The 14,608-nt window shown below is 38.3% G+C and overlaps 1 protein-coding gene across 15 annotated transcripts in view; it reads right to left on the reverse strand.

The window, feature by feature from the left end:
* fgf13a (fibroblast growth factor 13a) overlaps positions 1 to 14,608 on the reverse strand; it is a 122,068-nt gene that overhangs the window by 16,405 nt on the left and 91,055 nt on the right. For all 15 annotated transcript variants that reach the window (XM_079630385.1, XM_079630383.1, XM_079630378.1 and 12 more), the window contains 2 exons: positions 12,912 to 13,022; positions 5,358 to 5,461 (listed from right to left, as the gene is read on the reverse strand). In XM_079630385.1, the coding sequence (XP_079486511.1) occupies positions 5,358 to 5,461; positions 12,912 to 13,022 (215 nt within the window). The remainder of the gene's footprint in view (positions 1 to 5,357; positions 5,462 to 12,911; positions 13,023 to 14,608) is intronic.

Consider the following 14,608-nt stretch of genomic DNA (forward strand, 5'->3'; position numbering starts at 1 on the left):
TTGGTTGGTTATGAATATCTATTGCTATGTTTGTATAAATGTGAATTATTAAATATTCTTCCTTCAGTAAACAAATAGTGTGGAAAATGTGTAGGCCTATTTTAAATATTTTATTTTACTTTTTCTACTTGTGAAAAAGCTGGTGAGGCAAATTTCAGAGCAAATTATAAATATCAAGATAAAATATATCAAATTGCCCCAAATATCTAAAAAAAAACCTACAGAAATGCATCACGGTTCAAAGGTTTGGGGTTACTACATTTGATAAAAAAAAAACTGTTGAAAACTTAATTTTCTGCTGCTTAATATTTTTGTGGAAACAGTGATTTTTTTTATTCATCAAAGAATCCTGAAAAAAAATTAAGAACAACAATCATTTGAACAATCATTTGAAAAAGAAATCTTTTGCAGCATCATAAATGTCTTTACGGTTACCTCCGATTAGTTTTATGCATTCATGCTGAATACAAGTAATTTCTTTCAAATCATACTGACCCCCAAACTTTTGAATGGTAATGTAGATGTATCTAAAGTCAAACTATCTAAACAAAAAACAGACGAGGAGAAACTAGAAAAAGGAGAAGCAGCAGCACAACATCACTGGTGTGCGATTGGCTGGCTGTGTAGCTCAGGCTGCGTGTGGCTCCATAGCAGCAAACACAAGCGGGCATCAGAGAATACAGAAACACCCATACACATTACAAAAACAGAGAGACTTCAAAATTACAGCATACTAAATCATTAAAACACCTTATAATACAGTTTAGAATGCAGTAATGCCACACACTCAGTATCCACTCATGCCAGATGAAAGCTCTCCACCACCGGATTACTTCACAGAGCTACTGTATACTCTATAAGATCAGCAGTCTGCTTTCATAAAAATTGAACGTTAGATCCAATATTGGACAATTACATACGATTCACAATGGAGAGGACGCAACTGTAGGAAAAGCTTTTAAAATGGAAATGAATACAGAGAGTAAATGAAGATGAATGTTCAAACTTAAAGACCTATGCAAATGAACACTCTCCAGGACTGACGGTTACAGCTGGAATAAAATATTAAACACCTACATAACCTTGCTGTGCTGTCACTCAGAGAAACTGCTAAATATAGCCTCCATCCTTCTGCCTTCGACCAGGAGGCCACACGGCAAACACAACGTTACTGTTGTGGAGAACAGAGCTTTAATTTAATGAGCACTCCGGCACATATGTTTTAATTACAGACGCTGAGGCATACATCATTAAAGTCACTGAGCGGGAACAGAGAGCCGCCGTGAGTGAGTGTGCTTGTGTTCGGGAAGTGCAGTAGCTCTATGTGTGCGCCTGTGTGTGTTTAGATCCCGCTGCTTCCCTATATCGTCAGGATATGCCACACCAAACGTTATGATCAGATTACATGCTTTTGTCAGACTTCATGCGAGAGTCTCTTGTCTGCTGCCTTGTTTGTCTATCTCCTGCCTGCCGTGTGAGCGAGTTAGCCCAGAGCTTCCTGGAAACAGCATTACACAGGACAGATTAGATGGCAACAGGTATGCAGTGAGGATGAGCGAGCTGAAAACACGGCTCCTGGACTAGGTATGTGCACAAATTAATATTTTCTAAATTAACTAGTTGGTGGGTTGCTTAAATGACTAGTCAATTAAACGGACTTAGGAAAGTCTTTCATAATTAGGCGGTTTGAGGCTCACCTGTTGCGTTTCTTAAGGGTTGTTTTACATAATACACATTTAAAAACAGCTAGACAGATGCGGTGTGACAGCAACATCTTTACGCAAAATGTACATTTTTAAGATAAAAGATTGGATTATTTTTTACTTGACATATCCCAAAAATCTGTAATACTAATTAGTGAGGTTCACGTTTTTTTTACATTTGTTACTTTGAATCAAATTGATTAAATTGATCCAAATTGACAGTGAAGACAATTGCAAAATATTTATATTTCAAATAAATGGTGTTCTTTTGAATGCTCTTCATAAACGAATCCTGAAAAATTTATCCCGGAGACAGTTAAAAAAATACACTTGTTTTCAATATTGATCATAATAAGAAATATTTCTTGAGCAGCAAATCAGCATATTAGAATGATGTCTGAAGGATCATGTGACCCTGAGACTGGAGTAATGATGCTGAAGATTCAGCTTTGCCATCATACATTTTAAATTACATTAAGTAGAAAATTGAAGAAATATTTCACAGTATTATTTTTTTTTTCTGTATTTTTGATCAAATAAATACAGCCTTGGTGAGCATAAAAGACTTCTTTCAAAAACATAAAAAACCCTACCAACTCCAAACTTTTTAATGATTGTGTGTGTGGTCCTGGTAATACGGGGACAAAAGGTCCCCACAAAGATGGCAATACCCGAAATCCTTGCCCCTGTGAGGACATTTTGGGTCCCCATGAGTTTATAATTCATATTAATTGATGTTTTTTGAACATGTAAAAATGCAGAAAGTTTTCAGTGATGGGTAGGTTTCGGGCATAGAATATAAAGTTTGTACAGATATAGAATGTATAAAAATCATTGTTTATGGAAAGTCCCCAAAAAACACGGAAACCAAATATGTGCGTGTTTGTGTGCGTCTAGATAAATCAGTCGAACTTTGTCAAGTTGGTAATTTGAAGTCAATTAGTTGACCCATTCCTAACCTGGGCCAGGCCAGCTTTCTCGGGCAACGTCTGCTTCCTGCGTTCTGATAAGTTTCCTCAATGATCCTTTACTGTCCCATCATTCCACTGTTATTCATAATATGGAGGATTTTTGTCAGCCTCCAGATTGAGGTTGAGTGAGAGTGTGTGCTGTGTTGAAGAGACCATGTATTCATTTGCACACACTCTCTCTTGTCAGACAACACAAGCTCCAGTAATGCCAACCACATAGTGAAATTCTGACATTTATCTTGCAGCAGAAGATTGGCAGGTAGGGGTGCAGGCTGCCTGTTCAGCACATTTTCACGAGTTTCTAAACGTTTTAACGTTTCGATATTAGTCATCTTTGTAATTAAAAGCATGTTACTCAATTCATGCCCTTGGAAAACTCATCTGTCCTCCTATTACAGAGCAAGGTGGAGAATAATCTGTCCGCAAGGGACTTAATCATCTGGACAAACTATGAATCAATAATGGTAATTATTCACAATTATTGCACCAGTCAAAAAACAAATAATCTTGAATGTACTTTTAAACATTTAAAGCAATTACAAACAGTACAGTACCAACATACTGTATTTTGCTAATTACAGTTCACATGTGCTGGAGGATATTATGAAAGCACTGGGTCTCATCCATCTTTTGCAGAAACTGAATAAAATGATAGGGACTGGTGTACATTCACACAACCCACATACTGCCTTGCCTGCATCACCATAGTAACCAAGACGAATGCCAGAGTGCCGACATTTCGTCTGGTACAGGCAGGCGTGAGGTCAGGACTGTGAGGGGGTGAGAGGGGCAAAAGGGTGGCACAACCACAGCCAGTAAACAAACATCTCTACGCCATCTACCCTGTAATCACGCCACTTAGTGTGCGGGGCTGCGCATAAGCTAAACTATGAGTGTGGAGCTGAGGTTATGAAAACATCTTGAGATATTTGTCACAGCTGTAACTTAACTCATTTTCTGACAGCATGCCATATGGAGAGAGGGTGTGAGAATAGCGCACAACAGAGGCATCATCTGTTTATATGGATAAATCTGTGAAATACTGCGCAGTGTTCTTGAGAGTGAAAGTTTTCAGTACAGTAAGGGGGTTCAGGAGCAAGAACGCATCTTAAAGACTATGTGTTAATTTGATCTTGGGTCACATGGAGGTCTGTTTATCCAGAGTGTCTGATATCAGGATTTGGCAGTTTGTTGAGTGGTGTGTGTGTGTGTGTGTGTGTGTGTGTGTGTGTGTGTGTGTGTGTGTGTGTGTGGTAATGGAGAGAGTGTTGATTGACTAGAGCTCAGGTGTTGGTCTGTGCAGAAGCAGCTTGGTGTGATTCCCCCCTCTTGTTTTAAAGGGGTCATAAACTGAGAAATCAAATTTTCCTTGAGGTTTTGACATAAGAGGTCATCGTCATATTATAAGAATATCCTGAAAGTTTCAGAACGGAAAACGTCATTGTTAGTCCAAAATCAGCTTTTATTGTTACCAGGGGCCCAGCGAACGACTCGTTCTGGAATGTGCCTCTTTATGACGTAATAAGGTAGTGAAAGACCGCCTCTGCAGAAGAAAATTAACTGGCCCACTGGCGTTAGTGAGATGAGGAAGAGAGAAGAGCACAGGGTCACTCACTGGACTAAAAATAACATTACCTTCCAAAGGATCCTAATGCTAGGAATGTGGATATTTATTTTCAACAATGTGAATGTCTCAGTTGAACATAATTTATTCCTATTTGGTACATTTCACTGAATTCTTTGGTAAATCAATCTGCAAACTCAGCGCAGACTTTGCAGGCTTTTATGATATGGACTTGACAGTATTGCCACAACATGCAAAAATCCCTGTTCACTAATGCCTGACCTGTGACCAGTAATTTCTGATGTAATGATTCATGTAGTCAGATGTTCTTTGTCCTGTCAGTAAATCAAACCAACTGCACATTGTTTCTCTTAGTATGGTGTAAATAATATGTTATTTAAACAGATTTAATTATATATAGAAAGTGATTAAAAAAAAGTGATTCCGTTTACAATAGCTGTAAATCAAACCACGCGCTAGAGCTGTCAATCAATCAGTGACTGAGTTCTGGACTCTCGCCAAATCTCCCATTAGAATCAACTAATCTCTTGTTTATATATGTTTGAACTGTTAGTTATGATGAAAGCATTCGTTAAGTGTGCAGAAATGATGCAAAGACGATATCGCTGCATTTATGCGCTCAACATGTCTGTGATCGGCTACAATGCTCATCAGTCATCACTGCAACCTTCCATATGACGATCTAAATATAGTGCCATAGATCTGACTGTTATGCTAATTATTACTTTACACGATTAGTTAACCTTGATAGCTGTAATAGTAAAAGCGTGCTAAACATTTTCGAGAGAGTTCCACATGTAATACTACAGTAGCTATTTCATATGCAAAGCTGTTAGCCAATCACAGCAGTGGGTCTCAAAGCAGACATGCCCCTTCAAACAGAGCGTTCAAACCAGAGGGCTAAAATCAGAGTAGGAAAAATGCCTTTTATTTCTAAATTATGAATTTAATTATGAAGTAAAAATCATACTAACATTATAAGTGCACCCCAGGAAACATTATGAAACAATAAAACAATGCAGTTCATGACCCGTTTAAAACAGCCAAAGCATATCACACATAAAACAAACTTCTAAATAGGAAGTTGTAGTTACTTACTGATGTATACAAGTAGCCCTCACTGTTCATGGCCAGATAGAGTTTGGTCTGAACTCCTTGGATGGCCACCACTCGCAAGCCCACCGGGATGAGGTTGAACATGGCTGTGGAAACAAGAAAAGACACAATTATATTTTCAAACATTTACATTATGCCGAGTGCAGCTAATTAATTAGGATATCACTATCATGTGTTTTATATAGTAACCTATAACTGTTTCTCAACCGATTGGTCGCAAGAGCGTTTTAAGTGGGTCGCAGATTTTTTTTGTCAAATAAACAGAAAAAAATTAAAAATAAATTCTAAATGTTTTACTGAGACTTTTATTCTGCAGTTTAAGTAAAGAATGCCTGAGGAAAACGTGTTGTTCGGATTCAGTGTTCGGATTCAGAATTCAGTTCAGATTCAGAAAAGTTGTAGTCAGGCTAACATTATTTTCGTTATTTACACCATAAATGCGATGGTCTGGGTTGATTTGAAGTGTTCACATGCATTGCAAAATTCTTGCACAGCCCCCAGAAACTAATAAAAGTGCCAGAATGAGTCTGAGAATACAGATACGCATCACCATCATTCTGGCCACTCACATATGCTCATCAACACAGCATCACACTCACCAGAATCAGCAGACCACTAAAGCTGCACAGCTAGAAACACCCTAAAAAAGCTTTAGCAACTTTCTAGAAAACCTTAGAAAAACCCAAGCAACCGGCCAGAACATCTTAGGAACCACCCACAACAACCTAGCAAACGTATTGCGATGTTCTAGGATTCACCTATCTGATGGTATATGTCTATTTGTTTTGTCAGTAGAAAAATTGCTTCAGAGACAAAAAAAAAAAAGTTACAAATTAATAATGCTTTGTTCTGGTGAAATTTAGTGTTTGGAAGATATTTTTAAAATATTATATTTAACATTACATTTGTTTAACATTACATTGTTATTGTTAACTAAAACTATTAACAACCTTTATCATTAACTTAAAAGCCGAAATAAAATAAAATATAGCTATATATTAGATGAAAAACGTAAACTTTTCTCTGAACTGCCCCCTCTTTAACATAGTTCCTCTTTTTTTCCTTTCACACACGCTCTCTCTCACTCTCTGTCTGTCTTGTTTCACACTCTTCCCTCTGTCTCTTTCACACATTCTCTCTCTTTTGAGCAGAGTTAGTGAGCTGCGCGGGACTCGGGCTTCCGGGTACCACTGGCTGTGCCAACTCTCCTCACACCTTTGTCCCCCCCGTCACTACGTAAGCCATAAAGCTGACAATCTCTCCCATCCACACAGCCTCTTTCTGCCAGTGGGAAGAGTGAAGCAGCCAGCCAGCCACCCCTAACACTGGGAGTATCTGAGGAACATAAGCTTGGGAAGAAAACAGCACAAGCTTTTTGAAAGAAAAAAAATGTGTGAGCCATTTCACTGGTTATGTAACCTAGCTTGATTAAAAAAACAAGAAGGAAACAAACTTGTAAAAGTAAAAGGCTGCTTTCTTTAAAGAGAGAGAGAGAGAGATTTTCACACATTGTGTGTGTGTGTGTGTGTGTGTGTGTGTGTGTGTGTGTGTGTGTGTGTGTGTGTGTGTGTGTGTGTGTGTGTGTGTACAGAAATCAATGCACACTGATCTAGGTTACCAAACTTGATATGGCAATCACACAAGATATTAAAGTACAATATTTCGAGTTGAGAATACTTGCGTCATCTCACATAATATGCATCCTTCATCTCTTAAAGGTTTAGTTCACTATGAAATGAACATTTTGTCATGTACTCAGACTCATGCAATTTAAAAGACTGATCAACAAAAAAGCTAATTATTATGTAATTTATTTTTAAAGGGTTTTCTTATCAACTACTCACCCTTGTGTCACTGAACCCATAACACTTTTGTTCAAAACGCAAATAAAGATATTTTTTATGAAACATGACAGTTTTCTATCCCTCCATTGAAAGTCTATTAGAAAAAGCTATCATATAAAGAGATCTTTTCACAAAACAGGGCTTAGTTTAGGTCAGGATTAGGCCTTAGTTCAACTAGGGCATTTATGTAGCTTTTATAAACGTGCCTTAGAAAAAACAACACTGGTGTGAACCTTGAGACAAAACAATGGCAAGTTGCTTTCAGCTAAAACAGCTCAAACACGCATTTTAGTCTGGGACTAGAATCAAGTGGTTTAACCCAGGTCTTCTGAGGAGATATATGATAGCTGTATATTTATAACGATTTAGAGAACATCAAATAAATTAAGTGATTAAAGGGATACTTCACCCAAAAATCTAAATTCTGCCATAAATTAAAGGAAAAATGTCCGCCAAAAAAACCCCAAACTAACTCAGTGATTCCTGCTTCCTCATCCTCTAGACTAGAGAGAACATAAACAGTAACCCCTTCTGCCTTTCATCGTAAACATGAAAGCTTGATTAATATTTTTTCTTTCCTGCGGAGCTCAATCGATGGCCATGTTGCTATTTTATACAACAGTCCGGAGTGTTCTCCATCCCCTCTAATCCAACATCAAGGTCCTTCCTCTTCTCTCTGAACCCCTCTGACATCAGCCAGGTCCACCTGTAGAGATCAGCCCTTTTCCTGCTCTGTGCTTTACAGCCACCGAGTTTATTTGAAGAGTTTTTAGATGCCAAATGTAGATGATTTAATGAGGTATGTATTATATTAGTACTATAGGAAGATAATACGATTTTAGCATCTGTATCTTTTTTATTTGTGGCATTCACACATGGGCGGCACACATAACCACAGGGTCACGGCGGACTTCATTTCAGAGGGATTATCAGAGCTCGGTCGCTGGGGGTTGTGGAGAGAAGACTCAATTACTCACACCTAATAGAGCACCTGAGCACAGAGATTTGGGAAGATCAAAAGGGCAGAATAATCTCTGCAAAAAACGCCAATATAACAACCATCAGAATTCAAAAAAGCACCTCTCCTACAGCACCAATCACTGAAAATATGGGTGAAAAACCTTCATGTTCACATACAGTAACATTACTGCCCGTTTCACAGACATGCCTAGTTCCAGACTAAAATGCATGTTTGAGCTGTCTTGACAAAGCAACTTGCACTGACATATCTTAAAATAAGATGCACACCAGTAATGTTTATATTTTTTTTGTTCTAAGGCATGTTTATAAAAGCTACTTAAATGTCCTAATTTAACGAAGGCCTAATCTGGGCTTAATTAAGCCTTGTTTGTGAAACCAGGCTATAAAGGATTAATTCAAAGTACTCCATACTCATGCACTTTTTTCTTCTAAAGTTATATGATAGGCCAAAATTTAACAGACTGATACATTTTTTAATTTTTTTATTATGCTAACATGCTAAAATATTATGTAATCTATTTTTTTAAAGGGTTAGTCCACCCAAAAATGAAAATTCTGTAATTTACTCACCCTCATGTTGTTGACTTTCATTCATCTTCGAAACACAAATGAAGATATTTTTTGTATTGAAAAGTTCTGAAAAGTTTTGAAATTGAGAGTTCACAAAACCAAAAATGATGCTCCAAAAAGTTTATGAAGAAACCTAATCCATATGGATGGAGCGGTTTAATCCAAGTCTTCTGAAGAGGCCTTTATGCTTTTATTCATATATTAACATTGGGGTGTGCAACATCAAGACTTGTGTCAAAGACCACATCTGGATGGGATTCAGAACCATGATCAAAACATAGATGGATTTGATCGAGTCCATCAACACCCCCAAAGCTTGCACAGACCGTGTCCTGGGTCGACATTTCATTCGGTAACATTAGGCCGTTTGATTTATATGCCGTTTAATGTTGATGATCTCGTTATTTTACATATACATCTGCTTACATACGAGATTGTTTGTTTCTTCTTTTTTGGCTGTGTTTTGATCAGGAGATACAGTACTCTTTCAGAAGATGTTTAATAGCCCCCCTCTACTGTTTAACAGTAAAAAGCTGGAAAATTCTGTCAATGGTGGGGAAGTGTTGTCTCACAAATGATGGAAATTTCCGTCAATGGCGGGGAAAAAGTTAACTGAATGTAAACCGTTTGGACAGGTGTCAGTATTTTATTATACTCTCCTGTCGGTATATTGGAACCATACATTAAGTCTTAAAGTGACAGCCATCTTGGCAGCACGCTACTCTTAGATAACAGAAAATGGGAAAGAGGCGGGACGTGGATGGAACTGAGGTGCCTGGTTGCTGAAACCACGCAGGGAGCTTGATTGACAGGCGATCTGCCCAATCATACTTCGCCATCCGCCATTTTGTCCGACAAAGCAGTCAGGAGAGTATTAACATGGGAGGATTTGAACTTGAAAAACGGAGTGTACTGACGCCTTTCCGTGGTTAAAACAACATTCCTTATGTTCATTCTTGTTTATTTGATGCTATAAATTAACTAGAAGGAAGAGATAATCGGTTCACGAGCAGCTTTAACTGAGGCTCTACAGCAATCTGTCAGACACATTAAAGAGCCACAAAACGTTATTTGTTGTTTAAATTTCGTAAAAAACAAGAACAAATTTGAAAGGTGAGACTGTTTAATATCAAAAGTAACCCAAAAGTAAGCTGGTCTGTCCTGTCTGCCAGCGCGTTGTCGGTGTCCTCTCTGCTCCGCGATTTTTCACTGCGTGAGAACATGGTGTGGCATGAGAGCGCCGTAGCTTGTCGGACATAGCAACAGTAACTAAAGGGGGAGGGTCATTGCAAACGGTCAATTGACTCCCTTTTGGAGCCTGTAGTGAGCCTCTAGTGGCCAGTTGATGAATTGCAGTTTAAGTCATTTCCTTGTTGGCTTCAAGAGAGAGACAGGAAGGTTGCCGCTCGGGTAAAACACCGCCAGGGCCCAGGAAACACCTCAGATACCAGAGGGTTAATGCCAGAGAATAAGTGAGGTTTGTCCTTTGCGTATCAAGCAAGTATGGTTGAGCTGCCATGGTTGATCTCTCAAGTTCCATTAAAAATTTATTTATTTTTGAAGATGAACAAAGTGACACAGGATAGGAACAACGTGAGAGTGAGTGAACAATTTTAAATTTTGTGAGAACCTTTTGAATTTTATTACAAAAGCATTCTGGATGTGTTAATTTTGTTGGTTTACCTGGATGCCAGAATAAACCTCTATACAGTAAATCTGAGTAAACTTTTATTTTAGAGAAGCATTTTTGCATTTCATTCAGGTGTTAGTATCTCAGTTAATTATATTTGGAGATAAATCGGACTCATTAGAATACGACTGTGACTGACTGAAAAACACATCAGCCCACTCTATAGACGGAAGACGAGTTAGCAGAGATAAAAACCAATGTTGACGGAGAGAAAGGCCTCCTGCCACGGCACATTGATTAGGAATTGAATTAAGCTCTAAAACTCTGCACAAAGAGACATAATCCAATAGAGCAGCCATACCTGACATTTACTGCGCAGAATGAGCTTTTGTCTTGTTCCTCCAAAGAGCTCATCACAGTCAGACTTGAGAGATGGAAAGTCTGATTTTCAATAAGATCTTTATCTTTAAATGTCCACTTTCCAACCCCCTGACTAGGCCAATCTAATAAAATCAAATATGATCCACCGTTAGCAAATGGGAATGGGAGCTTCTCATTCTCGCTGTCATTTCTCACGCAGTTAGAAAAACATTTTTTTTACATTGTTGAAAGTAAAAGGATTTGCCAACCCCCATTATTTATAGCAGAATGGCATGACTTCAGGTCAAAAATAATTAGTATTTGGCCGAGATCTGCTGTAAACACACTTAAAACCTGGCACTTATGTGATATTTAAGTGATTTAAGTGAAGCAATGACATAACTTGGCACTGCTCTGAAGTGCAAAGAACAACAGTCAAAGAGATATGGTAAGAGGCATACATCAAGAGAGTAAAGACAGCATTGGAGCAGACCCTCATCCCTATCAAACACACACACACACACACACCAAGAGAAGAGCCAAGAGGACTGCACTGCGTCGCTATGGAGACAAGGGCACCAAGCTCCTAACAATTCTATTTTTGTAGCGTGAGAGATAGAAGCTCCCTGTTTTCCCACTTCTCCTCTCCAGCAACAGCTTTTCATTCTCTCCACAAAATAAGGGAGTGTGGTGGGAAAAGCAGGTCAGCTTCTATTATCAAATCTCACCCCTATAGAACTCATTTTACCTTACAGTCAATCACACAGGGGAAGAATACAGACAAGAAAATAAATGAGCATGCAATGAAAGAGGAGTGGCCAATTGCACCAGTGTTGCAGATTCAACTCAAGGGTGAATAAAACATGTCAAACAACCACTATTTAAATTCAAGTTAAATTCAGGGGTGTTATTTTAATTAGCATGGCTCTTCATGTTAAACATTGTTTATGTGCACTAGATACAACTTTGTGTTAATCTAGATGAGCTTGGAGCCTTGAGCGATCACAGTTCCAAACGACTCCGATCACCACAAACTCATTTGCTCGATATGAGCATCATCTTCACCCAGTGACTAATTGAATAGAGTCAAGCTAATTTACAGGCCCCAGAATGCCACAGACACTTAGCGTCAGTGAGATATAGCACATATTAAATTAGAGCCCTGCCAACCAGCCAGCCGGCTCCTATACGCAGTATAGCTGAAACACTGACTGGGTGACGCCGCACTTGCCTACGGACTAAATAATTCACACTTGCAGGTGCCCAGTAAGATGACTTCAAATGGCACAAAATCATTTGTGGATGAAAGGGGAGAAAAAGTTGTTTCTCAGGCATTATGGACATCTGCCTAAAATGTTTCTCTTGTACTTGGGCTTTCCAGCTATATTAACTGCTCTCAGAATAATTGTTTTCTGAAGAATGGTAGTTTTATGTGACTGCTCCAGCTGAATTTTCCATTTCAGGATAATACAGAACTGAGTCTCTTGACTCTTCTGACCAATACAGGAACTGAAAAGGTATTAAAAAGTGAAAAGCAAAGCTGAAGCCGTCTATAAGTGTAGGTATAAGGCAGAAATTAAGTCTGAAGGAAGAGTGTACAGGAATAAATAACAGCAGCAGCTGTCATTGAAATAAAATACCAGGCACACAATGGCCCAAAGAAAAAAAATTTGGACACTTAAGTCACACTTCGAAATGTCTGGATGTCATCGCATTAGATGCATTGTATCAAACCAAGTGGCATGTCCAAATAATGATGCAAGACCAGAACCAACTTCACTTTCCTGAGCCATTTCTGTAATTACTATCAACCATCTGGTCTAACTAGGAAGTATGAAGTCAGTGTACTAGCTGAGTAACTATGAACAAATGCTTTTTTTATGATTTATTCTAAACAGTATATTTGTGCTGTATTATTTGAAGCCCAAAACACATTTGCTTGAAAATTCTCTATATTTCTTTTAAAAATGGTTTGACGTTTTATTATGAAATGAAAAAACATTCATAAATCAAAGTGTCCAAATTCTTTTTTGGGGGGCCACTGTATCAACCTATTAATCTAGTACTTCCTTTTTTCCAACACTGAACCTCAAGCTGTGACTGGATAGGTGAAAATTTGAAGATATTCTGACAAGATGCCAGCTGACTTACTGAACCCACTGTCCTCCTCTTTAGTGCCGTCAATGGTTCCATCTGCTTGGAGTTGCAAATGAAAGCCCTGTCGACTGTACAGCTTTGTTACGATCCCCTTCAGCTGGGGCTCTGCAAAGAGACAGAAGGTAGAGAGAGAGATGAGAGAGAGAGAGAGAGAGAGAGAGAGAGAGAGAGAGAGAGAGAGAGAGAGAGAGAGAGAGAGAGAGAGAGAGAGAGAGAGAGAGAGAGAGAGAGAGAGAGAGAGAGAGAGAGAGAGAGAGAGAGAGAGAGAGAGAGAGAGAGAGAACGAGAAAGAAGACAGGGTTAAACAGGCATTGCCACAGTGACAGTGTTAGGGGCTTCAAAGCTTCTGGCTCAGCAAGAGCATTCCATAGTCTACAGATTTGAGCCTGCATGCATTACAAACAACAGTCCACACTGACAACAGCAACAAAAAGAAAAAGAAAAATCTCAACATGTTGTTTTAGTCACCAGTCACCACACAGAGAATTGGTGAGAGCAGCAATTTGCAAAAGAAACTGCAGTCTCCTGGCCATGACAAGAATTCATGTGAATATGTACTGTAGATGCACAGAGCAAAATCATTTTAAATGGATCTGCATCACTAGAACTAATAAACGCATATATAGGACACAGATCTCCTGCGCAAAATACCAGATTGCAATTGCATTAGCAGATATGTAGTTAATCAGGCTTAGTAAGTTGGTGGATCATGCTCTTAACACTGATTAACTTTCATTTATCATAGGAGATTAAAACATGTGTGGATATTAGGTTACATCTGATAATACAAACTATAACACACACCCTACATTTCAGTCAAGAAAACACAATATTTCAAATAAGCCTATTAGATACAATTTCAGAATAAACCAAAATAAACTGCCATACAGATGCTATAATATGGTACAGTATACGAATGGCTCAATAAGGGTGTGAATGAGTATAGATTTGCAGAGGTATCACTCCTCAACATATCAAACGTATATAAGTTTAAGTTCACATAAAGAAGCACATTCATGTGAGTGTTAGTACATGTGTATATATGTGAAGACTATTGTTAAGCATGTTTAATGAAGACCGAATCACTGCTGTAAACAGCTGCTACTCTACACACACAAACTTCCACACTTCTGCTAAGGTGCACATAAGGGTTATGTAAGATGCTGTGGGGAGGGAAGCAAGGTAATTGAGACTATGACAAGTTGTAAGTAAACAGTTGTGCTGAATGTGTGTTTTAAATAGATAGATAGATAGATAGATAGATAGATAGATAGATAGATAGATAGATAGATAGATAGATAGATAGATAGATAGATAGATAGATAGATAGATAGCCCTCATATCTTAATTTCAAATAATGAAAATGAAATGTTATTAAATATAATAGATTCAACTGATAAGGTAACTTTTAGTAAAGGAATTGCAGTTAATTAAGCAATCAAAATCATTCAGAAGACTGAACGATTCATAAAAGCAGATTTTGCTGCAGATATATATATATTTATATGGCCCACTGTGTGAGATTGAATCACCAGGGACTTGCTAGTTAGCTGCTGTCCATGTCAGGCAATAACCTGCTTAGTTTGCTTTCTATTATCCCGGTCTCTGAAGGGATTAAACACTAGAGCTGACACTGAATCAGCATCAACATAATTGCAACACAATATCTGCAGAGTAACAAAAAGTTGTAT

Source organism: Phoxinus phoxinus (assembly GCF_949152265.1).
Source record: "Phoxinus phoxinus genome assembly, chromosome: 12".
Lineage (NCBI taxonomy): Eukaryota > Metazoa > Chordata > Actinopteri > Cypriniformes > Leuciscidae > Phoxinus > Phoxinus phoxinus.